Source organism: Pangasianodon hypophthalmus, chromosome 10, assembly GCF_027358585.1.
Source record: "Pangasianodon hypophthalmus isolate fPanHyp1 chromosome 10, fPanHyp1.pri, whole genome shotgun sequence".
Lineage (NCBI taxonomy): Eukaryota > Metazoa > Chordata > Actinopteri > Siluriformes > Pangasiidae > Pangasianodon > Pangasianodon hypophthalmus.
Window position 1 is genome coordinate 27175273 of NC_069719.1, and position 26353 is coordinate 27201625.

At 39.6% G+C, this 26353-nt stretch overlaps 1 protein-coding gene across 1 annotated transcript in view; it reads right to left on the reverse strand.

Moving 5' to 3' along the window:
• The window catches only part of ccdc85ca (coiled-coil domain containing 85C, a), a 51533-nt gene that overhangs the window by 14482 nt on the left and 10698 nt on the right, over window positions 1-26353 (reverse strand). The window contains exon 3 of the mRNA XM_026926508.3: window positions 3770-3846. Within this exon, the coding sequence (XP_026782309.1) occupies window positions 3770-3846 (77 nt within the window). The remainder of the gene's footprint in view (window positions 1-3769; window positions 3847-26353) is intronic.

Below are 26353 nucleotides of genomic sequence, written 5' to 3' on the forward strand. Positions count from 1 at the left end.
GATAGTTGTCTTTTCTTCAGAGTAAAAGTACACACACTTCGTTTTGTATGAGAACACATGCTCTATATGTTCACCCTGATGCTCTACGCATTTTCTCATCATGTTTTTGCAGATTTTGCACAACATATATTCGGATCTACATATTTGCTCAACATATTCCCACTGAATCCTGACTTTTCAGACACCCTGTATAGTTAAAAGAAAAACTGATTCAGAGCATCTCTATTTTTAGGCTATTAGTGCAACAAAGAATGTGTTAAACCTCAGTTTAATTAATAGCCATACACGGGCTACAAATTACATTTCTAGCTTTGATCCTTTTTTAATAAATAAATATGCAAAATAATACATTTGTGTATAGTATTAAACTATTTAAAGAATACCACTTCTTAAAAATGCACCCGTGTGGATGACCTGGTGGCTCAGCTGAAATCAGAGCTTAAGTCTGGAACTGAGAGCACGCAGCATGGAAGCTCATGTCCATCAACAGAAAACCTCCTTATAGCTCAATGACCAGGCTTTCTTGGATGGATGCGGATGTGATGTCTAGCAGCATCTGGGACGCAGCATTCTAGATATGTTCTGACGTGTGAAAGCCTCTTTCACACAGCGCTAGTCACGTGTGAATTCACTCTGCCACAGTGCAATCATTTTATTTAAATTTTTATTTAGCTTTAACAAAAATAACTGAGGGAGTGGACAGGGTGAGAGCACACTTCTAGACGTCACACAAAAAAATGAAAGTGATCATTTTCCATTAAAGCAAAAAAAAAAAAAAAGTAAAAATTAGACTTTTCCTAGTGCAGTTTTATACACTGTGCTGATGGATGTAGAATTGGCTTCATCAAGTCTGAAAATTTTTCAGACAAACGAAGTACATTTATCCTGCTTTCTTTACCGTCTGCGTCACTGTTTTTTTTTATCACCTCGACTAGTCAATCCCTAGAGTGTTTTACAGCGTGACCCTTCAGCGGTCACCTCATTGCACATCAATACGAGTAGAACGGTCAGTGCGGAAGGTTAAAAGTACAAAAGCCGATGAGTTATGGACCTGAGAAGAAGAGTCTCGTCACGCTTCATAAAATCTGAGACGTATCCTGGCTTCACCTGTCCACAGCTAATCTGTTTGGATGTGGAGGACGTCGTGAGGATCTCCAAACAGACCTCTAATGCCTTGCGAGACTCCATAGTGTCTGCTCCAAAAGCAATTTAGCACTGGATGTTATCTATCTAATGAAATATTCTCCCTGAAGACTTGAAGATGATCTGTATCTGATCTGCCTTTTACGAGCCAGAGGATTTCGTGTCTCAGTAATAACACGTGTGTAATTATCCTGTCCATCTCTCTTTTTCCCAAACCTGCTCTGATTGTTGTTGGGTTGGAAAACATCTCTCTATTCGTTCTACGACAGCGTAAGTGTGTTTTGTAACAGTGAACCCTGTGTTGTAAGTATTTTTTTCCTTTCCAGCTCCACATGAGCATTGTGATCATCCTTCCCTTTTTATTAGTTCTGGCTGCTTCTTAACTCACTCGACTCGACTGGTCTCCAGCTCTAGCCAAACGGCAGTGTGTTTCCTGGAACTTCTGACTAAGAGATGTGACTCAAATGTTCCAGCTCTCAGAGTGCATCTTCTTCTTTGTATTGAGTAAGCAATACAACACTTGATGGCATGTTGTTATAGAAAAATAAAGAATTTTTCAATAACGGCACAAAAGTTTTATTCCTCTTATACCACGGTAATTTGCCAACGATTACTATTTTTATTTATTAAAGAACGACACATCATACTTTTGGCTGTGGAATGTCCGTGAAACAAGTTTGTTCCTGTTCTCGCTTATGTTATAGCAGCTATAAACAGTCGTTCCCTCACAAGCCACTCTTTTTTTCTATCTCTTGAAGGTAATAAAAAAAAATCGCAGCTTGTCATGTTGCTGAGAAAGTCCTGAAGAATGTTGGAAAACTTAAAGTTGCAGCTTTACTGCTACAGGGTGCTGACACTGGAGACTCCTTCCATAAAGGTTAAATAAACATCTCCTTAAAGAAATCGCCCTTGTTTTAGCTGTTACCATAGAAACAAAAACATATTAGACCGAGTGCATTAATATAACCCTGTTATATGAAGCTACACTACTGTCAGCATGACTGCTCTAGTAAATTAATCAACACCTTATTAATCAGAATCGAGAATTCAACAGTGAATCGGGGGTTAATTCTTTTTCTCCTCAGTTCATGCTGGATAATTGAGGCCATACTGCAGTTCCAGTGGACTCTGGAATCCATACAGTTTCCATTAAACCCTTTTCTCCGAGTCGTCCATCACGCTGCAGTGTGTTTCTGATGGCACATTTTCTTTTAATGTGATAAAAAAAAGAAAAAGAAACATTCCTTCAATTTTCCCTCAACCTCAAAGGCAGCCAAGACACTTACGCAGCAAAGCTACAAGTCTAACATAGCTAACAATTATGGCTTAAAGTTTAAAGGCTTATGGAGGTAATAATAATATACTATATCATGTAATTTTAAAGACACTGATCTTTCTTTCTTAATTTATTTAAGAAGCAAACTTCAGACACCAAACATGTTTGCTGACTGACAACAATTGTGTCATTTGTTGGCTCAACTGTTGCTTTAATTTTTTTTTTTTTTACATTCCCTTCCAATCCTTCAAAAAAAAAAAAACTAGTAAGGGCAAATAGTACAAATATGTTAATAGTGAAATAATCTTTTAAGGAAAAAAAAGATTTGGGGGACTTGCTTGTTATAGGAAAACAATCAATGACCGGTTGGTATGATGCCCTGAAATTGATTAATTTCCTGTATGAACATGTCCTGAAATGGGTTATTCTTCTTATGCCACAGCAACTTGCCAATGATTACAATTTTTCATTTATTGACAAAGGACACATGGTACTTTTTATCCACTTAATGTTACATTTAAATGTGGTGAAACGTCTTGTAACAACTTAGTTCCTGTTAACACTTTATGTGTTAATGTATGAGTTTCGAATCCCGTTGATGCCACAGCCGTCCCACAGCGGCCAGGAGTCCAAGAGAGCAAATATGGCCGTGCTCTCAGGGTGGGAGGGGCATACTGTCTCCCCTGTCAATCACAGTGACACTAACCAATCATGGGCGTCTGTGAGCTCATGTATGCAGAAGAGGGTGAATAGCGTTTTTTTTCCTCCGAATGTGTAACACTTTTTTTTTTACCCCAAGGAAAAAATACATAGCTAAAACCATGACTTGTACAAAATCACAGTTTTCACACAAAAATTATATATTTAAAGTGCAAATATAATAAAATTCAATCCTAACAAAAACAAAATCAAGTTTCTTTATATGTTAACAATTAGCGTTCTAAATAAAAATCCAATTCTAATCTTTTCTATTTGTTACAGGATCGGATCAAATTCTGTCTTTTTTCTTCCATATCCACTCCACCATTTTTTGCTGATCTCGGCCGAAACTGATCCTGGGTATCGGATCGGTACAATCTCTAGTCATAGCAGCTATAACCTCACCAGCCTCGCTTGGAGTTGAAGTTATTAATACAAAAAGAATTATCTAATTATCTAAAATTTTCTAGATGTTTGTGAAAACTTTGTTTAATTGGATGTATTTTTGCACAATTAGGATGGTCTACTGTACACTGAATCAATACCATAATTCTAAAACTCTAGTGCATAGCAAGTTCTGGATTATAGAGAGGGTATGTGTGCGTGTGTGTGTGTGTGTGTGTGTGTGTGTATGTGCACGTCATCTCTCACCTGGGAGAAAACCTGCTTGTTATCATCCTCTAAAATCCGGACTTTCGTCTCTAGCTGACGGATGTAATTCGAGGATTCTGTGGAAATAAAAGCAGAAACGCAGGTTAATCTCAGGACTGAAACATGTCATCCACACACTCTTCCTGCTGGAGCTGTGTGTGTGCAGTGTGTTCGACACTGATTACACTGATTACAGCATGAATGCATGGCTTACAGCCTTCACCGAAGGAACATATTTACACGATTAACATCTCATTTTAACTGTATTATTGCACAGATTCTCCCAGAGCTATCTGGTGGTCTGAGCGGTGCGCTAATCCTAAAATTGCACCTAATCCGAAAACACCATGTCCCAAAAAAAAAAAAGAGTAGAACGAACTGCATTGAAGCAAAACTGCTCACTGAGGAAAAACCCAAGGCAAGAGAATTTTTTTTAAAACACTAGATAGTACAATTAACCATTGCCAGCTGATCAATGATATTCTTCCAAGTATTTTAGTATCTTTTTCACAAATACACATTTATTTATGTAAATGAGGCTTCATCTAATTAAATCTGCATAAATTTGCATACTTAATAAAATCCTAAATTTAGCTTTAATGCTGTTAGAATGCAATTATTTCTCACTCTGAACATTCAAGATAAAGACCTTTACAGAACAGTTTGCTGAAGAATATTTTTTCCCCTGATTTTCTTCCCAGCTACCAACTGGGGACGGCGAAGGTGGACACGACACGCTTCACGAGACACGTGAAAATAACGTGGCCAAAATTGTTTCTGTCTGTAGCATCTTGCCTTAAATGAATAATTAAATAATTGAATGAACAAATAAAAGACTAATTTAGTTTGTAAAGTGTGAAACCTCATATATAAAGCTTCAGGATGATTAAAGAAGCAGGAGATCCAGGAGAGGGGTGTGGCTCCGTCGAGCCGCGCGTGTGTGTGTGTGTGTGTGTGTGTGTTGCACTGCATTCTCGGCATACGTGTCCTGACCTCGCTATCTGAGTGTGATGAAGAACGCAGAGGCCGGAGAAGAGTGTGACCCGTATCACGCACTCTGCTTCACGCTCGCTCCCGTTACTACATACCTTCACATCTACACTGAGGAAGACCTTGAGGAAGACTGAAGTGTGTTAATCAGCATGAATTTGAACAAGCGAGGTTTAAAATACAGAGCAGGACACGGAGAAAGTTTGATACGCTGTGATAAAGCAACTGTGATGTACTTAAAGGATGAAAAATCTATAAATCACTGCCAATATGTAGCAAAAATAACAAGTTTTGGAAATGTAACTTACTAATGTAACTGAATACTAATGAAATAAACAACCAGAATGAGAGAATTTTTTGTTTAAAACATACACTCTGCTTTTAGTTTAAATACTATACTATATATAGATAAACTTTATTTTATCTTTTATTTTAATCGCCAATTTTCTTTCAATGTGATCAAGCAAATGTCCCTCAAAAAATCAATCTGTACAGCTGAGTGCAAAAGTTTGCCTCCCCCCTCTCCATGGATTCACCCTGTGTGTTGAAAGAAGTGATTTTTATTTTTATTATCAGTGATTTTCTTTGTGGGTAAATAAATGATTAAATAACAAATCTGAAACATTAAAAAAATATATATATTACTACTTTTATTTAAAAAAAAGATACTGAGCAACAGCTTATTAATATTCAGATGTTTTCGAATACTGAATATTTCGAATAATTTTTAAAAGCACAAACACGCATGGGCCTTGTGTTAAATTGTGTGTGTTGGATTGAGGAGCTCATAGTGACAGCATGAGTCATCCTCAGGGTCAAACTCCTGCTGCTGCTGCATTCTTTTACACACACACACACACACACACACACACACACACACTTTGCATCCCCCTACGCCCTTCCCGTCCATCTCCACGCCTAATTAGCTCTACTCGGGAGTCGTCCCTTTTAACCCTCTCTCTCTGCTGTAAATCCGTCAGAGTCGCACCTGTCCCTGAACGCACTCTCGCTCTCTCTCAGACCCATCAAGGTCACGACTGTTCTCCTTTTTCAAACAGGACTCGGCCCTCTGACTTTTTTATGACCAGTAAAACATATCTGACAGCGCTTTGCTCTCCACACGTAAAACCTCGCTGTCCCATATTGCACGGTCTCGTCGCAATCGATTATCTCGCCGCTCAGCTACCAGCAGGTGTCAGTAACATCTCGTGCACGTTTATAACGTCCTCATGAATGCGAGAATCACAGGAGACGGTTTTAAAAGAGCCATTAACACCATAACACTCTCACAGAGAGAGCGGTGTGTGTGACAAATAGCTGCTAAATAGCTTCTCCTGGTGACGGCTAGAATCTAATCTCAGTAACAGCTCGAGAATGAACCAGTAGGGTTGAGCAATGTTTTATATATTTCTAGAACTGGATTTAATTCCTTTTAGACCACAAAAAAATGAACAATTTTTAATTTATTAATAAAAGAAATGCACTCTTTTGATCCGTTTATAATTATATTTAATGTTGTGGAACACTCTTAAAAACAAGTTCCTGTGCTTACTTACATTATAGGAGCTATAAACAGTCGTTCCTTCACCAGTCTTTCTTTTTTCTCTCTCTCTCTCTTTAAATTAATAAGACAAAAAAATAACAACACAGCTTGTCACGGAGAAAACACAAAAGCACAAACTCCTTTGACCCACAAGACTCCTTCAGTTAAAGTTAAATAAACGTCTCCTTACAGAAAACCTAAGGACCATATCAACCGTATAAACTGATTTTTTTCTCTGTTTTTGATTTGATTCACAGCCGTAACTACAGTCAGATCTGCTATTAAAGTAAATTAGACATTTCTTAACAGCATCTAACATGGATGGCAAAAATATTTATTTCTGAAACTCAGAGGCGGGGCTTAGCTCCATTTCACAGTCCCTATTTACACCAAAACTGTTCGAGCGAAGACAGACGTAAATCCTCTTGCCTTCCTCGTGACTCTCTAATCTAACTCGAGTACATCTGATCAGCTGACCCGGAGCGGATTAGAGGAGCCGACATCCCAGCAGGCCGAGCAGCCAGGCCGTGAGTCGCGACCTCCTGCTGCTCGTCTGCAGAGAAACAGAAACAGAGAGCATGCGGAGAGAAACGCCCTCTCCTCATGTGTTCATCACCGCCATGCTCTTTCATCTCCGCAGGGCTGCACTGCAGTAAAAAAAAAAAAAAAAAAAAAATCATGAAGGCTTATCTATCTGTTTTGCTTTAATTTAGATGCTCCGTGGGACTCGGATAACCACAGCCTCGTTATCACAATGGAGCGTTTGCCTGCATTGTGTCGCAGTTTCCATTGTTGGCGATGGGAAACAGCCAGGATTAGGCACTTAAGCCCAGAGTATCACGCACACATCCACAAAACAATGAGGGACGGGAGTGACTCGGGTGGTGTGAGCCGAAACCGGACTGCTTTCACTACAATTCAAATTACAATCCTGGATTTTCTGTAGCCTTTTATCAGGGAAAGACGCTAAGATAGGCTTGTGTGTAATTACCGTAATTCAGACAAGACTGCACATGAATCACTGTCAGCTACAGATATTTGGTGTGTAATGGTGTATCTTAATGGAATTAAGGTTGCTTGGTCTGTCATTCGTTCTATCTTTCTTTCTCATTATAAAAGTCCATTAGGTCTACTGAATCACCATTATACTAAAATATGCGTGACGTGTTTAGTGCTCATGGTGCTAATTTGTTGGTTGGTGTTGTATATTGTGTATCTCTCTGATGTCACATGGGGGCATTTTTATTGCTAGCGCAGTTTAACAGAAGAAAAAAAATTCTCAAACATAAGAGATAACGGCCAGGTTTTGCTGTTAGCTCCGAAAAACAAAAGCGCAAGAGCTTCTTTTCCCACTCAACAATTTCCAGTGATGTTATTTTAATGAGACTCGGCTCAGCTAGTTAGAGATCTACAAGATGATGAGTGCGATGCCACCGACGGCGGTTTTAGCATGAAAGTTGACGCTTCAGAAGCTGACCTGTTTGAACAGGGTGTACACATGAGGTGGTGAGAGACTAAAGGACTAAAGCACAGCCGCATCTCTTTCTTTAGTCAGAGATGAAGCGAGAGCTAAATCCATCTGCACCACTATCAGCACAGCATTGTGGGTAATGTATGAAACTGTTAACCAGATTGAAAACAGAGCAACATTTCCATTTGTGAAATTGTTAACAAAAAACATACATCTTGGACACCATTGAAGATCACCACTGGTGATCAGACACCATTGAATCTTAGAAAAGCTTCAGGATCAGTCACAGGTCACATGTTAAACCTTTACAACCCTGTACATCGTGATATAAAGCCATACAGGAGGAACAAAAGACCAGATTACAAAACTACCAGATACCACTGAATCCTGATCAAACCAAACTGGCACAGGAATTATATGGAGCAAGAGCAATTTTGTTGGAAGACTATAACTCATGAGGCAATATCTCAGCCACAGTTTGATGTATCATAATCTCCTTAGGAACAAGTGCTGATGGACCTAATTGCTTCTGGTCATCCTCCATTGACAACAAGTGCTTGGCCCCCTTAATCGCTGCTTGGAGTTATTTTTCTGTAACAGAAACACACCAGTCATACAAACTGTTTTGGAGTTCCAAATTAAGCTAAACTAGCAAGAGAAAAAGAGGCTGAGAGAGACGAACACCACTGTAGTATAGCTTCAAAAAGGCTCGAGTTAAGTGGAGAGACAGCAGGGTGGAGGACAGCCTTGGAGAAGAGAGAAGGAAAAAAACAAACACAGGCATAGCGTCGCTGTATTTGTGTTGCTGCTCTCGTCAGCGAGTGGCTTTGACTTAATTAGAGAGACAGCGGGGTGTGGGACAGCCTCGGACAACGTCTCTCTCCATCACGTCTCGTATCGGAGCTGTGACCTACTTACGGCAGAGTGCTTTTGTTCTTCCTGCTCAGCACGAACGAGCGTTAAACTCAGCACACTAGAGCATAATACCGCCTAGATGATTAGCATTTTGAAAGAAGTTTGAAAAAACATGGCCTATTTAGAAGAAATATTTAGCAGATCTTATATTTTTAGAAAAAGAGGAAAGTGAGAGCATCCCCAGCTTCACCGTTTCATGGAGTAAGATATGGACGATCACAGGAAATGACTATGAGCTATTTTCTTTTTTTTTCTTAAAGATGCTATTGCTCATTTTGCTAGTTTAAAGTCTTTACTGTATCATGTGTACTTGTCAGAAAAAACTGACAATATTTTGATACCAATTTGATACCAAAGGAAACTGAAATGACTTGGGGGGCATGTTGTTATAGGAAAATAATCAACTGTGATGCATCCTGATGTGAAATGGAGTAACGTGTTTTATTCCTCTTAAACTGCAGTAACTTGTTATCCATTTATATTTATAGTGGAACGTGTGTGAAACAATTTAGCTCCAATATTGTAAACAGTCGTTCCCTCACCAGCCTCTCTTTTTTCTCTCGTTAAGAAAAACAAAGCTTGAAACTCCTGAAACCCCTCTGTCCTGATCTGATGTCACAAAACAGCTTTAAAAAGTTACAACTTTACCTCTGACAGTTACGAAGCACTGACACTGGAGACTCCTTCCATAAATGTAACATAAATATCTTTATTAAATAGCAACATATTTTTAGAGCTGTTCTGTTATGCTGAGATTATGCTTGTCAAAAAAACAAACATTTTGATATCTATTTGATGTCTAAGAAAACTGAAAACGTTAATGTTACTACATTAAATTTACTTACATTAAGGCCTTAAGACAAAATAATGTTAATTGAAAATGTGTTTTCCATGATATCAGGGTTGAAAACTCTCAAGTAAATGAGGCCATTTCCATGAAAAGAAGCTCGGTGACGATCCTTGAAGCCCATGCAGAATTTTTGTAGAAATGTCACAGTAAATGTTTGAATTTGAACAAACTGTGATGCACGGGGATGTGAAGCAGAACCGTTCTGTCCACAGACCTCGTGGGGCAAAAAAGTGCTGTAAGCAGCCTAACACTGAGAAAGATTATTGCACGATTACACAGCCAGAAAGGATTATTGCGTGAAAACGTTACTCGGTAAACAGCGGTTACGTCACTTCTGAAGGAGTACAGTAGTGTGATTGCATACACAGTTATACAGTAGATTCAGAATTCAGGAATGAATGAACGCAGGATGAAAAGAAACCTTTCCACATCGGGCAGCAGCTTTCCATCAAACCCCAGTCCTGGATTCAATAAAACTCTCGTTAGCTTCGCTATCCAACCTGCTGCTGAGATCATACGTGAACGTATATACTATAAAAACAAACGTGCACGTCCCGGCCTTCGACAGCGCACAGGAATGATGGAGGCCCAGGACTGACTTAAATTAATCCAAGATGTGGAAGCAGAGCTGAACAAACAGTGGTGTATTGTTGCTCGGCCGTGCCGTCCTCTCTCTCCGATGTTAAGCATTTCCTCATGAAACCTGAAGCTCTGCGACTTTCACTTGGCCTGGGTTCAGTCAGCGGCGCACACAACTGAAGCTCTCCTGCAGCTCGCTGATTGCAGTACATACTGAATCCATCAGATCTGAAGAGAAGGAGTGGAGACTGATCCCTGGGCCTCACGGGAGAACAATCAGGCTGAGTTTGACTCGACATTCGCAAAAAAACCCGTCCGGGAAAATTATCTTCCCTCTGGATCCAATCTCAACCCTTCCAATCTACTCACAGTCCAATTGAACAATTAAATCCGTTCAGTATTTACGACATAACGTCCTGTAGCGTGAGGGCTGATCTTGACACAATCTTGACATCATGCTTGAAAGACGTGATGATAACCAATGAGAGTCTAATTCCCGACATTAAAAAAACAAAACAAAAAGGCTTTGTATGATTTACTTACTGAGAAAACGAATATTATTCTGTAGTTCCTGCTTCACATATATCAACCAGCCATTATTCGATGGTTGCTATGGTTACAGCTGGTGTAATATTGCTCCATTTTAGTGTACTTTCCGTGTAGATCATGTTGCGCCAGCTGCTGAATGGTGCAATACCAAAAATGATAGCGAAGCATAAATATTTAAGGAATAAAACATTTGGGGGAATGCTGTTATATGAAAATAATCAACAACCAGGTGTGGCCTGGTGCAAAAAAAGGAGTTACTGTGACGGCACGTCCTGAAGTTTTATTAAAGAATAGCACGTCTTACGTGTTATCCATTTATAGTTACACAATGTGACAGAAGTGCTTGTCCCCCTGAATCGCTGCTTGCATCTATATTTCTGTAATAGTTAGGGAGTGAGTGCCGTTTCGTTGGACGTCTATAACAAAATCTACAATAAAAGTAAAGAACTCCAGCCCCAACTTTTCCTAAGCAATGTAGTTACATTTAATTGGGATAACGTTTAATGGTGTTGAAAGTCCATGAAACAAGTTCCTGTTATCGCTTACGTTATCGCAGGTATAAGCATGGTCGTTTCCTCACCAGCCTCTCTTGTGAAGTTAATGAGACCAAAAACAATCTAGCCTGCTCTCCTTTTCGGAAAACGTATCCTCTGACTGTTACAAAACGCCACACTGGAGACTCTTTCCATAAATGTTACACAAACATAAATTCCCTCACAGAAAAAGTCCCTATATCAACAATTGCTCTTTATCAAAACGTCTCTGTATCAACAACATTTTTTTTTTTTTAATCCGTTTAGGTGAAACGTCTGCTGTCCAAGTCCCTGCGTAAGCCGGGACTACCATCAGAGCTGCTGTTACTGAAATTAAATTATCACATTCTGACCAATCAGAATTGAGAATTCTACAGATATAAACGAAATAAACTCAGGTTTTCACAGCTACCTTCTTGACAACTTTACGTAAGATCTTAAAACTGCTGATGTTCTCACGAAGCAACGTCAGATAAAAGAGCAAAGAAAGTGATTTCATTTCAGTCCACAGGATCTGATTTGCAGCTGTAAGGTTAATTTGTCTGAAAACCAGGCCTGTTTTAATCTGATTGGAGGATATGCCACACCGAGGTGATGCTATCGGACATGATCTGATGCCAGATGTACTCTGACTCACATTCTTCAGCTCTGTTAAGATCTGAAACTGTCTTCTTTCCTAAACCTCGCTGAACCACCTGAACAGTCGGCTCTGAAGCAAAGCACCAGCACATTTAAGGCATTTTCTTTTGAAATCTGCTTTCACAAGTCAGTGAGCAAGACACAAACTATTTTTATGACTTGATAAGAGCTGTTCATTCCAGGTTGGCCTTGACTCCCATGTTCGGATGCACGTACAGAAATAACACTATGCATATTAAATATTAACGTGACTTCAGTTTGTCCCAAAAGTGTGCTCTTGTGCCTGGCAAAGTCAAATCTGCTAGCAATATAATAACTCAGGAACCGTCTCCCGTACATGCCTGGCGTTTTAGAGTGCCAGCTCGCTCATCAGCCTTCTTCCAATGACACTCTGAGGTCTCGTTCCAGCTACTTCCTGTGAAAAGACGGGGAGAGCTGCGGGAGTTCAGATTGCACAAGCTCAGCGGGAGAAAGAGCAGCTCGAGCTAATTTCAATCATTAACTGTGTTACGAGATATCTGCCTCTCTCTCTCTCTCTCTCTCTCTCTCCCTCTCTCTCTCTGTGCACTGACGGCGCTGACACTCTATGACGAGCTCGGCGGAAAAGTCCATCGGTTAGCTGGGGATCCAAAAAAACTCCACGTGTCAGAGCGACAGGCAACCGCTCATTATCTACGCAAGTCCATGATACGAAAATTCTGGCTAGTAATTTTAGTAATTCATGTCACTTAGTCACAGTAAATCCAAATGACTGGCTCCAGTTAAAAATTCCTCAGACTCTACAGAATTGTACAATTCTCTACACTCACAAGTTTGTTTCCTTTCCATGTATTTGGGGAAAATATTAAAATACAAAAGAAGGACTCTTAAAATGCATTTTAAGTAAGGAATAACAAACTTGTGGGCGTTTTGTTACAGGAAAATGATCAGGAACGTTTTTGTCACCTCTCGGAAAATTGTTTTCCGATAACGACATTCCCCGAATTGTTTTAATCACGTCATAATTTACCTGTTTATAGTTATGTTTAATGCTGTGCAATGTCCATGAAACGAGTTAGTTCCTGTTAACGCTTGTGTTACAGCAGCTATAAATAGTAGTTCCCTCACCAGCCTCTCTTTTTTTCTTTCTTCTGAAGTTAATAAGACCACAAAACCTGCAAAAACTCTCCTGTGTCAGAAAAGTTTTTTAAAAAAATGGCAGCTTTACCTCAGACTGTTACAAAGTGCTAGACTCCTGGAGACTCCTTCCAAAAATACTAACCATACGTCGGTGTGTAAGTTGTTACAACAGAAACGATAATGTATTATTATATACAGAATGAGTACTTAAATATATTAAATAATATAAACCTTAAATAATATAAACCTGTGATTTGCAGCTATATTAATAATAATAATAATAATAATAATTTGCAGCTGTCAGAGAAAATGTATCAACACCAATCAGATTCTGACCAATCAGAATCCAGAATTCATCACCCCAATATGTACATATTTTAGCTACTACGATTTCATAAAAACAAACAAAAAAAAAAAGTTGATCGGGTCACGCCCACACATAAGAGAAGTACATTGTTAAAACCCTTAAGGATTCTTCAGTTGTCTCTTTGAGGGAAACATACTAGGGTGGAGATTTTGGGTTGAGAAAATGATCCATCGTTCACACGGATGCTGATGAATGATGGGATTTCCCAAGCGGTGACTGACTTGAGACGACAGCAGACATCCAGGTACTGGGATCATGTTCCTGTTAGTGTGTGTACTGTATATTCTGCTTTGTTTGACAATTCAAGTATTTATTGTTGTTAAAGCAGAATCTGTTTCTGCGAACTTTCCCAAGTACATCATCCACTGTTGTATTAAAAAGTGTATGGTATGTCAGGTACACACCTTTCTGAGCAGTATGTAGGATTATGATTATGCATTGCTGCAATGATGCCTATACAAGACTGTAATTCCGTCTCTCTACTTCTGCCTCCTGAGGGCTTTATTTCATAAAGAAATGTCGCTGAATAAATAAAAAGGCTGACACTGAGTGATGAATGATCACATGTTAATAACACTCATAACTCTCGCGTCTCAGCACTCGCGCTCTTTTTTCTCATGCCGTGGCATTTAAAAGTCAAACAGAACCCATCGCAGCATGTTGGGCAAGGTTGGGAGGGAATACCGAGAGATGCACGTGAGACCATGATGGAGCGACCGCTCGTGTTACACGGCCTGTGGGAGCATCCGAATGTCAACAAATCCTTTTCCTGCATTCGCAGATAAAATAGCCTCAGGGAGCGAGAGAGAGAGAGAGAGAGAGAAAGAAAGAGAGAGGGAGAGAAAGAGAGAGAGAGGAAAAGAATATGACTAAGGAGGACAGGGGTGTGTGCTGTGTCCTTGTGCAAGCTGCTGTCACTACTCATCTCTTTTAGCACTAGGAGGCAGAGAGAGAGAGAGAGAGAGAGAGAGAGAGAGAGAGAGAGAGTCATGCTTGACACCACCACTAACAGCAGACATTTCCATGATATAGAAAAAGGTTTTGTGATATTCGACTTTGCTAAAATGAAACAAAAAAATGCAAAATCCATTAAAAAACAAAACCCACTGACAAAAAATATTTAATTAAGACTTTTTAATATTCAGAAAATTGTTCGCTCTAACACACACATGTGCGCACACACACACACACACACACACACACACACACACACACACACACACACACTGACCCGTTCTGTAAAAACAGCAGCCAGAAACTCCAGGCTCGGCCCTCCCGAGGGCAAAAATCGACCCCAAACTCGTACTTCCTATTGTTCAGATGAGCAAGCCTTCGTTTCCACTGACCTCATAAACACACGATGATGAGATTTAACACGGAGCAACACTCAGAGAGGTGGCTATCCTCAGTTCTCCGTTATTTATCCGTTCGCTCTGATTTAATCTGCTTAACTGGAAGCAGAGTGTGTTTTGTAATAACAAGGCGAATTGAATCGTTCTGTCGGAGCTGCACTAGATCTTACTTTATTACGGGGCTGTGGATAAACGCCGTGCTGTGCGGGGATTGTGGAAAATATGAATAAAGAACAAAACGAATTTTCTATGAATCTTAGCTTTGAAGAAAAGGCAAGCCTCGAAAACTATTATACACAGTATTACATTATCATATGTAGAGAAATGGTTCTAAAGGAAAATAATCAACAATGAAGCGGTGTGATGAAGTGGCGTTAATATTAGCACCCCGATGTTACTTATTTTCCCATAACATTATGCCCTGAAGTTTTTATTTCTCTTATATGACTACAGATTTCCAATTATTACAATATATTACTTATTAAAGAACGCCACGTCATACTTTTTCTCCATTTATAGTTGCATTTAACGTTGCAGAACGTCCATGAAACAAGCTATCACTTACGTTTGAGCAGCTATAAACAGATGTTCCCTTACCGCTTCTCTTTTTTATAAGTTAATAAGACAAAAAAAAACACAGAAAAACTGCAAAGCGTTTTGAGTTACAAAGCACTGACACTGGAGACTCCTTATATGAATGTTAAATAAACATTTCCTCATAGAAAACTTCACCGTATCAACGAATACACATTCTGTAACTATGACTACGTGTAAACTGCCTTACTGTGAATGAGCTGTTACTATAGAAACGATGACATATTATTCTAAACAAGTGCTTTAATATAAACTTGTGATTTGCAGCTGCACTACTGTCAGAGCAGCTGTTATAGAAAATTAATTAACACCTTCCGACCAATCAGAATCGAGATTCGTATTCAGCAGACTCATAGACTGCTTTCTGTCGATAAAATGTCGTTGTGGTTCTCCACTTCACAACCCAAAGTGCCACATTCATACTAAAAGAACCCAGTGGAGAACAGAAGGCAACACAATTAGCGAGTAAGTCGATACGTCCACTCTTGAGAAGCGTCCTTTCTACTAGACTGTAACACGACTCTCTGAGATGCGACGTCAGGCTAATGAGCCTCTCTGTGCCGTGAGGTCCTGAGGTAAGTTTAAACGCTGACGCCATTTTATCCTCCATGTTTTCTTTTTTACTCCTCTGAAACCTGTAATCATCTTGCATGGATGGAGATGTGGATTTTTCAAGGGGCGCATATTTGAAATGTATACGTTTCTGTTTATTCAACACACATATGATTGAAAATTTTGCACTGGGTCTGTGCTGATGTTAAAGGTGCCATTTGTCATTTTTTCAACAGGCATTTCTAAACCTCTAACAATCATTTCAAAGATTTCGAAGATAGATGAGAAAAGTTTTCACTTGATTCAGTAGATCAGGCTAGCTTTAGAGATTTCCGTTTATATTTTTCTGGCCTGGGAATTAGCTCCGCCCTGGCTCTTTTCCTTATAAGGCAACTCTCAAAGCACATGTCATTTTAACAAAGAGGAAAGATTTTTTTTCAGCGTTTTCATTTTCAATTCTAACTTGCATCGCACGTAGCACGTGGGCTACATAAAAATTACAAACTGCTTCTTTAAGTTTCCATACAATATTCTAAAAGTATATTTAGAAATATATGACCCATTTTGCGATATGACCTATAACAGATTACTGACACACCCAGTTTGCACATTGTCACCTTACAGCGGTCAGATTTAGAGAAAGCAAACCAGATATGCTATCACCAGCTTATCAGCTCTGCTATCTAAACACGTGAAGAGCTCGAGTGGAGGAAAACCACGCACCTTTAGCGAGTACAGGAAATGAGGGAAGGTGAATCATGCGACGTGCCGAGTGCTGAGGGAGTGGAGCGGCAGGACTTTCGGTTTACGTTTTTAAAAAAGTATGCAGCTACATTTAGCCAGTCTTGTGTAACACGTTAGCTGGAATTAGATCAGTACAATGCCAAAATGAAAAATGTACTATAGCCTGTTCTGTCTTTTTAAAATTTTTTTCCTTTTTAAAATTAATGATGTCAAAGAACGAGCATGAGGAACTCTCAGATCTCAGCATATGTAAGGAATAAAACACTGTGCCATGCGGTTATAGGAAAATAATCAACGACAGGGTGGTGAGATGAAGCGGAGTCACTGTTACCACCATGAAGTTGATCATTTTCCTATAACTGCGTTTTTTTTCCTCTGACAGCACAGCAATTAAAAAGCATCAAGTGGTACTTTTAATCCGATTGTAGCTACATTTAATGTTGTTGAACGTCCTAAGCATAAGCGTAAACCTCTCTGTTCTGAAGATGTCAGAAAACTTTACCTCTAGAAAGTTCCAGCTTTACCTCTGACCGTTAAAAAGTGCTGACAGTGGAGACTCCTTCCATAAACATCTCCTTAACTGTACAAAAGATTATACGCTTTTTATTCCGTTTTGAATTACAGCTGTAATTACTGTCGGAGCTGATGTTATAGAAAAGTAAGAAAATGAATCCTCGCCACCTTCAGACCAATCAGATTAGAGAATTCAACAACGCTTGCTTTGTGTCGCACTAACACACTGCCTGAAAACTTCCCAGAATGACCAAAGATCAGATCAAACGTGAAGTGTCTGGGAAAACTCCTTCCTGCTCCAGCTGTGCAAAAAAGCAACACACACAACACGGGCAAGCGACCAAAACTAACTTGTGTTCAATGGCAGTGTGTGGAGAGTTCTGTTGTTCTCAAAACCATTCACAACCAGAGACATGTGTCTGGGAAACTTTATTTACTTATTCTTCTTGTGCAACAGCTGCGTCTCGAACGGAACACTGTGTGTACTTTTAGTGTTCAGTAAGATTAATTTGCACATTATTACTATCTCGATGATGAATTATATTGGACAAAAAAGTTGAAAGTTGGACACTTATTTTTTGCACTCAGTGTTCAATAAGTCCTGGAAAGGGGCGGAGCCACAAAGTGGCACTGAGGTATCAAGTTTGTTGAAAGGCAAATTTGCAGACAGTCATGAGGTAAAGCTGTAAACGTGTAAAAGTCTGTAAACAGACTTTACAAACATTAATGTGAACCATCAGATCTGAGCAAAAAAAGTTAAGCAATAAGGCTTGTGATGTGAACTTGGCCTTGCATCGGCACTCTTAGCAATGGCCAAAACACACATTTCCGCAATGTCAAGACTTGTTTGGTGTCTGGCGCTACAAGTCGACAGTGTGAAAAATTACACTAATATATTTCTTGAGTGTTCTAGGTAAGCCGGATTTACACTGTATATTTTCTGCCAGGTTTTTGCAGTTGCGTTTGACAATGGTGGTCTTAGAACTGAAAACGTGACATGCTTATGTTGCCATCGGCCGATTTAGCGCCACTGAGACCAAACACGACTGAGAAAATTTGTCTACAATCCACCAACAGGAAGACGGCGTAGCACAACGCCAAACTCACAGGATAGCTACAAATGCGGTAACGGCGATGTTGAAATGTAAACAAAATACGGACAGAAAAAAATCTTCTCATTATCTTCCTCATTATCTTCCTCATTATCTTCCTCATTATCTTCCTCATTATCTTCCTCATTATCTTCCTCATTATCTTCCGCTGCGCTTTGCAATTGATGGCATAAGCAGAACTTAGTAATGTTTTTTGATCATAGGTCTATCGTTAGAGGATCTTCATCGTATAATCTGACTTGGAGTACACGTTATCTCACAATCTGTTATCGAAATCGAATTATTATAAATGTTATAGAAACATTTTAGAGGGATCTCGTACAACGTTAAAAAGTAATCATTTTAAACGAGCCAGGACGCGGAGACTGCATCTTATCAGTGCTTTGTGGTTTGGGATTTTCACAAGTATAAACATCATAACATTTTTGTCATTCTGTAAAACTCAAGCCTCTTCAGACCTCAAAGAATGTGAACAGATTGTTTTCATGTTAAAATCATTTCTTCAGGCTTAACTTAAAAAATGAGATCCTTATGAGTTTCCTAGTTGTTTCCTAGTTTCTTGTGTAGAATTCTCTGTGTGTGTGTGTGTGTGTGTGTGTGTGTGTGTGTGAAGAAGCTCGAATTGTAAGAACTAAAGCGCAGACAAACCCTTTAGTCAAACACTGGGGCTTGTTGCTAGGATACGTTCTTATCAATACCTCGGTATGCCGTGTGTCTCGCTCGTGTGTTTCCCGGCCCCACGCTCTGCCTCGCTTTTTATTCTCCTGTTTATTTCCGAATCAGCTCCTTCAGATTTGGCTCTGCGCCAAAACACCAGACCCCAAATATGCTGCACTGTTGACTCTTCATGTTTGAGAAACATGTCTTTCACGCTAAAGGAGTGTGAAACGTGCACTTTAGGTCACGTCAGACCAATCAGAGCTCTGTTTGTCCTCGTCCTTCACATCTGCTTTTTAATCATTATTATGTTGTATAATCACTATTAGTAACTACGTATCTTTGGTGCTTGGCCCCCTAATAATCACGAAAATGATATTCATGGTTATTTCGTTCAATACTAAAATCATGAAATTTTAGACAGTTTAGGGGAAAAAACAGTTTCATTTCGCTTCTTCATTTTAAAATCAACAGTAAACTTTATATTCACAATGTACATTGTGACAATTCTTTAATCTGATTGGTCAGAAGATGCTCAGCAGTTCTGACAATAATGCACTCGTTCTTATATGTGATCGTTTCTATAGTAACAACTGACAAAGTGACTTGTATGGTGAGCGCATCGAGTTTTCTGTAAGGAGATGTTTAATTAGCATTTACAGAAGGAGTCTCCAGTGTCAGCGTAACTAGGTTTTCTCACATCGTCACAACAGAGGAGTTTTCCTTTGCACTTTCTTGGTAACGTGACAAGCTGCAATTTTTGTCTCATCAATGTCCAGAGAAAGAAAAAAAGAAAGGCGAGGTGAGGGAACGACTGTTAAAGCTGCTACAACACAGGTCCTCTGTGGACGTTCTGCAACATTAAATGTAACTATAAATGGATAAAAGTACAATTTGTTATTTTTTAATAAATAAAGAAATTGCAATTATTGGCAAATTGAGGTGGTGTAAGAGGAATAAAACACGCTGAGACACTGAGAGTTATTGGAAGTTAATCAACTTCAGGGTGAGGAGGTAACTCTTCATCATCACACCACACTGTCACTGATTATTTTCCTATAACAGTATGACATGGAGTTTTTTATTCCTTACATATTCGTGAGTGAGAATTGTGATCAATTCAAAGCCTTAAAATCGTGTTTCATTTTTCATCAAGGATCGCGCAGCCCTAAGGTGAAGAAGTGAGGGGAAAAACTTACGCTGGCTAAATAGTGTTGTTGCAACAAGATCAACAAACAAATCCCCACCCTGCACACTGGTAATTTGAGTACTCCATTACTCACTCACTTACTGTCAAATACTCGAACCAGTCTGCACATCTCCGGTGCCAAGCTGAGGTTTTTTGTTTTTTTGTTTTTTTATCTGTCTTGTAATGGATTTCATTTCCATGTAAAGGTTGTGAAAACATCGAGACACAACAAAGCGCTGCAGGTTGGCAATGTACAAGTACACACATGACTTGTGTATGTCATGATGTATGCAGGGTGTGCATTCACACTCCTTCATCTGTGCACTCTGAGGTTATGGAGAGATCTTGGACAGAGTTCAGTCAGGAAAATAGGAGGCTGTTAAAAGGGATTTTCAGCGAAGGCTGCGCTGATAACGTGGATGTCCAATTACCGTTTGAGCAAATTCCTGAAATGCCTCAGCACAGGGCGTACCTGTCAGTCCAGGGACACACAACTCCCTAAAAGAACTACTTTTTTTCTTCTTGCCAAGTTTTTTCTTTTGCAAGTAGGTATGTTGAAATATCATATTTCCAGATCACAATAACAGCCTAACCTTATAATTTTATTGCAGTTCTTCAGTAAGTATCTTATGTAAGGAATAAAAAACGGGGTGGTGTGATGAAGCGCAGTTACTGTTACCACCTCAAAGTTCATTATTTTCAAATAACATCAGAGTTTTTTCTCTTACACCACAGCAATTTGTCAAAACAAACAATTTTTTTTTATTAACTAAAAGAACTTCCTACTTTCTCACCAGCCTCTCTTTTTTTTCCCTCTCTCCTGAAGTTAATAAAACAAACAAACCAAAAAAAACACAGCTTGTCACGTCACCAAGAAACCGCAAAGCGTAAACTCCTCTGTTCTGAAGATGTCAGAAGAAACTTTCAGCTTTACCTCTGACTTACAAAGCGCTAAAACTGGAGACTCCTTCCGTAAATATTAAATAAACATCTCCTTACACAAAATGTCTCAACTATCAAACTTCAAACTATCTCAACGATTACACAAGTGAGCTGTTACTATAGAAACAGAAACGTGTCAGAACGAGCGCATTAATATAAACCTGTGATTTGCAGCTGCACTACTGTCAGAGGTGCTGTTATAGAAAATTAATCAACACCTTCTGACCAATCAGAATCCAGTATTTATCAGTGCTGTGGTATAAGCAAGAAAAATGCATACAATGCTGCCTAATGGAGTAGTGTTGATATTTTCATAATAAAAATAATATGCGAATTCTAATTATTATTAGTAGTAGTCTTAATATTACAATATATTATCTAGTTGCAGACTGAATAAAATTCATCATGTGTGAATGAACAGTATGTCCCTAAATCTATCCAGTCACAACATGCTAAATTGCTAAAGTGCTCCTGAAGTGGCTTAAGGGCTGAGCTTTGAATGTGAATGTTGACATATTTCCTTTTGAATTGAAGCATTTGGTTGGGACGTGTCGAGGGGCTCAACTTACATCCACACCAGTCAAAAACAGCATTCAGGATACGTTAATCCCCCATCAAATCTTAACAAACCTGACAGTAGCTTGGAGGTGTAATTAGATGGCTAAATATCGATGACATACTGCATGGTAGACCATGACGAGACACATACACGTTTGGGATGAAAGCATAAGTTTAATCCAGAAGAGGAATTTCATGCATCTGATGCAATGATGCAATAAATTTACATACGCGTACATCTGTCCCGTGTTTGCAGATAGCTAGCTACTTCCCATTGTCAACTGATAAACAATGTTTTTATTTATTACAAGGACATAAATAATCTACAGAGCATTAAATTTAATGCAAATTTAGCACAAGTTCCCACGTGTGCTTCCCAAGAATTGGCAAGTTGGCAAGATTTAAAGCGCGAGCGTTGACAAAAACATTATTTTGTTAGTTTTTCCTCAAATACATACCGCTATCTTGGTCAATATTGGTTTATATGCCAAGAGACACATACAAAAAGCTCTGAAACGCCAACTCTGATTGCACTTGATTTTATGGGTACAATGTTGTGAAAAAGTAAGTGCACCCCGAAACATTTGCAAAAATAAAGGATATTTGATAGCCATTTCAATGCTGATGGACAAAGGTGGCTCATTTTTATTATTTAAATCAAGGTTCCTTGTGCATAAGGAAAGAATGGACACCCCTCCATTTACCATAGTAACAGGTACAGTGAAAGAGTTGTGAAGACCAGAGCAAAATGAAAGAGTTGGCATTAAAAAAAAAAAAAAAAAAAAAGTGATGTTCTGTACATAAGAATTCTGTTGCTGAATAACATTCTAGATGATTTTAAAACTTCAGTTTGCTAGAAATAAAGAACTAAAACGGGCCTAATGCTGAACCAAGGCCCAATCCACTAGGCTGAAACATTTCATTAATGCATGTTCTGGCTTTTACAGCAAACCAGAATGATTGAGTTAGATTTTCCCCTCACATGGTTTTTCATCATGTGCCTCATACAAACGTCGCCCGGAGCAGACCTCAGCCGAGCATCACAAACTGCCCGAAGATTGTTTTTTATCTCGTTACAGAAAGCTGAGCATGCCTGGAGGAAATGTGCGTGGTTATATAACCCACCGGGATAAACCTCGGCTTTACAAATAAGCAAAATGGAATACTGAGCACCCAGAATAGAGGAGTAGCACTCACTAAAGCCTACTGAGACTTGGCAGGGACGTGAGCGGGCTAATGGAAAGAGTAAGGGAATGTAAGGAGCCTAAAAGGTTTTGTGAGACGTCCTTCTTATCAGTTGGGCAGAAAACAGAACCCTCTCGTTTCCAAATAGTTTGTGATAACAGCACTCTGACACGTCAACAACTTTGAAAATAAATGCAGTGATGAGATTGATGGCAAGATAAAGAGATGGAGAAAGAGAGAGCAATAGACAGAGCGTGAGAGAGAGAGAGAGAAAGAGAGAGAGTGTGAGAGAGACAGGGAAAACTCAGAAACTCAGAAACAGGCCCAATGACGAATGCGTTCAGGCCTAAATAGGATGACGTTATGGCTCCATTCTCAGCGGTGGTCTTTGAATACCCCTTCCTCCTTTGTGCTTTGAACAATGCGGGAGGACAGATGGCCTCGGTCTAAACCAGCGGCACTCAGCCGCTCTCAGCCCCCCCAAAGACAACACATGGCTTCAACAACCCCACTTCCCCTCAACCTGGAGTAGACTGGGGTGGGGGTGTAGGTGTTTAATACGTTCTTGTGGGTTTTAAAATTAATTTACTCAGCATTAAACTTTATGGGCTTGATTGAATGTCTCTAATATGCATGAGAAAAATCACTTTTATAAAGTAATATTCATATTACAGAGGTTACATTGAGGCCATTGTGACTTGAGTAAAACAAAACTGTAAAACAAAAATGGCTCAGTTTCCTTATAGCTTACCCCAGAATCTGAAAAATTGGTTACCTCACCAACTTATGGCAGAGCCCAAAAGATACCTCTTGCTTCCTGCCTCTTACCCCAAGGCCTAAAAAAGTACCTCTTCATGTCCCTCTATCTTACCCCAGAACTTTTTACCCCTCCATCCTATCCGAGGACTCAAATTCTACCTTCCATCTTACCCAAGGGCTCAAATGCTACCTTCTTTTTACTCCTCTAGCTTGCCCAAAAGCCTGAAAATGTACCTCTTCATACCTCTCTATTTAACCCTTTAACCCCACCCCTCAAACTTGGAAGCTAATTCGTTCTACACCTTAATCTTACTCCAGGGCTCAAATGATACCTCTTTCTACAATACTGACATACCCCACAGATGATGTCCCTCCATCTTAACCCATGTCCAGAATTTAACCAAAAGCTCATGGCCTGGGTCAGTGGGCCATCCAAACTCAAGAGTGAGTCATAGCAACCTGCTTCATTTCTCACAGTCAGCAGTTACTGCATCACAAGCTTGGACATGTGCAAAGTATAAAAACAGAAGCATACAAACAGTTAAACCTTCGAAGAGGTGGGGTGATGGATTAACGGATTTTCAGATTAAAACCAGAAGCTAAAGACAAGCCACTTGCTTCCTTTAGTGGCCTTCCTGTTTCAGGCAAATACAAATGTGTTGCCACTTGTCAGTCTTGAAATACATAAAAACACAAATCTGTCCTTATGTAAAACTAAATGGATGGAGATTCATTTAGTTTTACAAAAGGACAAGCACAAGTCAAGCCTAAAATAAAAGCTGCTGAGGAAGTCGTTTCTAAAATGTAAAATTGTATTTAATCCTTTTAGTTTGACTGGATCAAATTAAAGGACACAATCCATGAACCCTGATATAGAGCTTCAGAATAGATCTGATCATATAATTCCCTCATTTGATGATGGGAAAAAGGAAACGTATACCTTATAGTTCCCAAGGATGCTTAGACCATAAGTTTTATGCTGAGCTCACATTTACTGAGTCGTGCAATAAAGATGAAAGTGAAGATGAAAGCTGACCTTGTAGAGACTTTGTTGCAAGACCAGCAGTTCATTCTGGTTCAAAACACACTTTTACAAACAAAAATGCACAACTACCAATTCAAATGTTGTGGATCGTGCTGTGCCCATTTTACCCTAGAGCCAAAAGTTCCTAACATTTGTTTAACATTTGGAGAACAGACTCCAAGGGTTCCTCCCTCCTACCCTTCCAATTTAACCCAGAAACCAAAATATATCACTTATCCCACAACCCCAACGGGTACCTCTTTCTGGTCTTTCATTTTACCCCAAAACCCAAAAGATAACGCTTCCCTCCCTTCTGTTTTACCCCAAAACACCAAAGATACCTCTTGCCACCCATACCATTTATGCCAGAATCCCAAAGGTACCTATTTCTATGATTCGGTCTTACCAAAGAAACCAAAAATTTCCCTCTTGCTACCCTTCAGGTTAACCCAGAACCTAAAAGGTACATGTTGCTACCCTTCTATTTTATCTCACAACCCCAAAGGTACCTCCTTCTACCCTTCCATTTTACCCCAGAACCACAAACCTTGCATCTTAGTCCAGGGCTCGAAAACAACCTTCTCTGGCTCTTCCATCTAAAGCCAGAGCCCGAAAGGTACCTTCTCCTACCCCATCATCTTACCCCAGAGAACAAAAGATATCTCTTTCTACACCACCATCTCATCCCATACATCAAGTCTTACCTTTTTTTATCCCTCCATCTTATCGCAGAGCCCAAATGGTGCCTCCTCCTACCCTTCTATTTCACCCGAAGCCCTAAAAAGTACACTCTTTGTGTCCCTCCTTACCCCAGGCTAGAGATCTTCCTCCTTCTAGCACCCCATCATACCCGAGAGCTTAAAACCTATCTCTTCCAACTGTTCCGTCGTAAGCCAGTGATATCTTCTTGCAATCCTTTGTGTTACCCCAGAGGCCAAAAGATACCTGTCCTCCCCTTATGTTTTAACTTAAAAAAAGTAGCCCTTCCACCACTGTCATCATACTTCACCATCCTTCCTTCTTACCCCAGGACTCAAAAGCTATCTTTTCAATGCTCCCATCTTACCCCAGGGCTGAAACAGCTAACTCTTTCTACCCCTCCATCTTACCCCAGAGTCTGAAAGTTCCCTATCTTGCCCATATATTTAACCCCAAACCTGAAAGCCATATTTCATTCTCCTCCATCTTACTCAAGAACCCAAAAGCTACCCATTTGAACACTATCATTATACCCTACAAACTTCTGGTGCCTTTATCTTACCTGGGGCTATAAAGCTCAAAAAAGTCCAAAAGCTTCCATTTCATCTATATTATGTAGAGAAGAGACCCAAAAGCTACCTCATTCTAAGCACTCCATTATACCAGAAAGCTTGAAAGGCATCTATTTCTACCCCGCCATCTTCCCACATGGCCTCAAAGCTACCTCTTATCATCTTTCTATCTTATTTCATCATGGCTCAAAAGCTACCGACCACTGCATATTACCTCATGACCCATGATGCTCCACTTCTTTGGGTTACGCTGACCTCACTTTCCCTCACTGGAGCTTATACTTCCCACATCGTAAACTTAGGAATGTGGAAAAAGGATGAGAGAGAGAGAGAGAGAGAGAGAGAGAGAGGGAGAGAAGGAATCACCCTAGCATCATATGACTGAGTAATTAATTCAAGCTGAGTAGACATTCTTCGGCTACAGTGGACAGAAATAAAAAGTTCGTGCCCATGTACGTATGTGCAGTTTCATTTATTCAGCGGCGGTGAACAAATTGCACAGATTCTGAGACAGGCTTAACCAGTCTCCAACCAGCACAACAGGTGTTTCTGCAAAAAGCACAGGAATTCATGATTT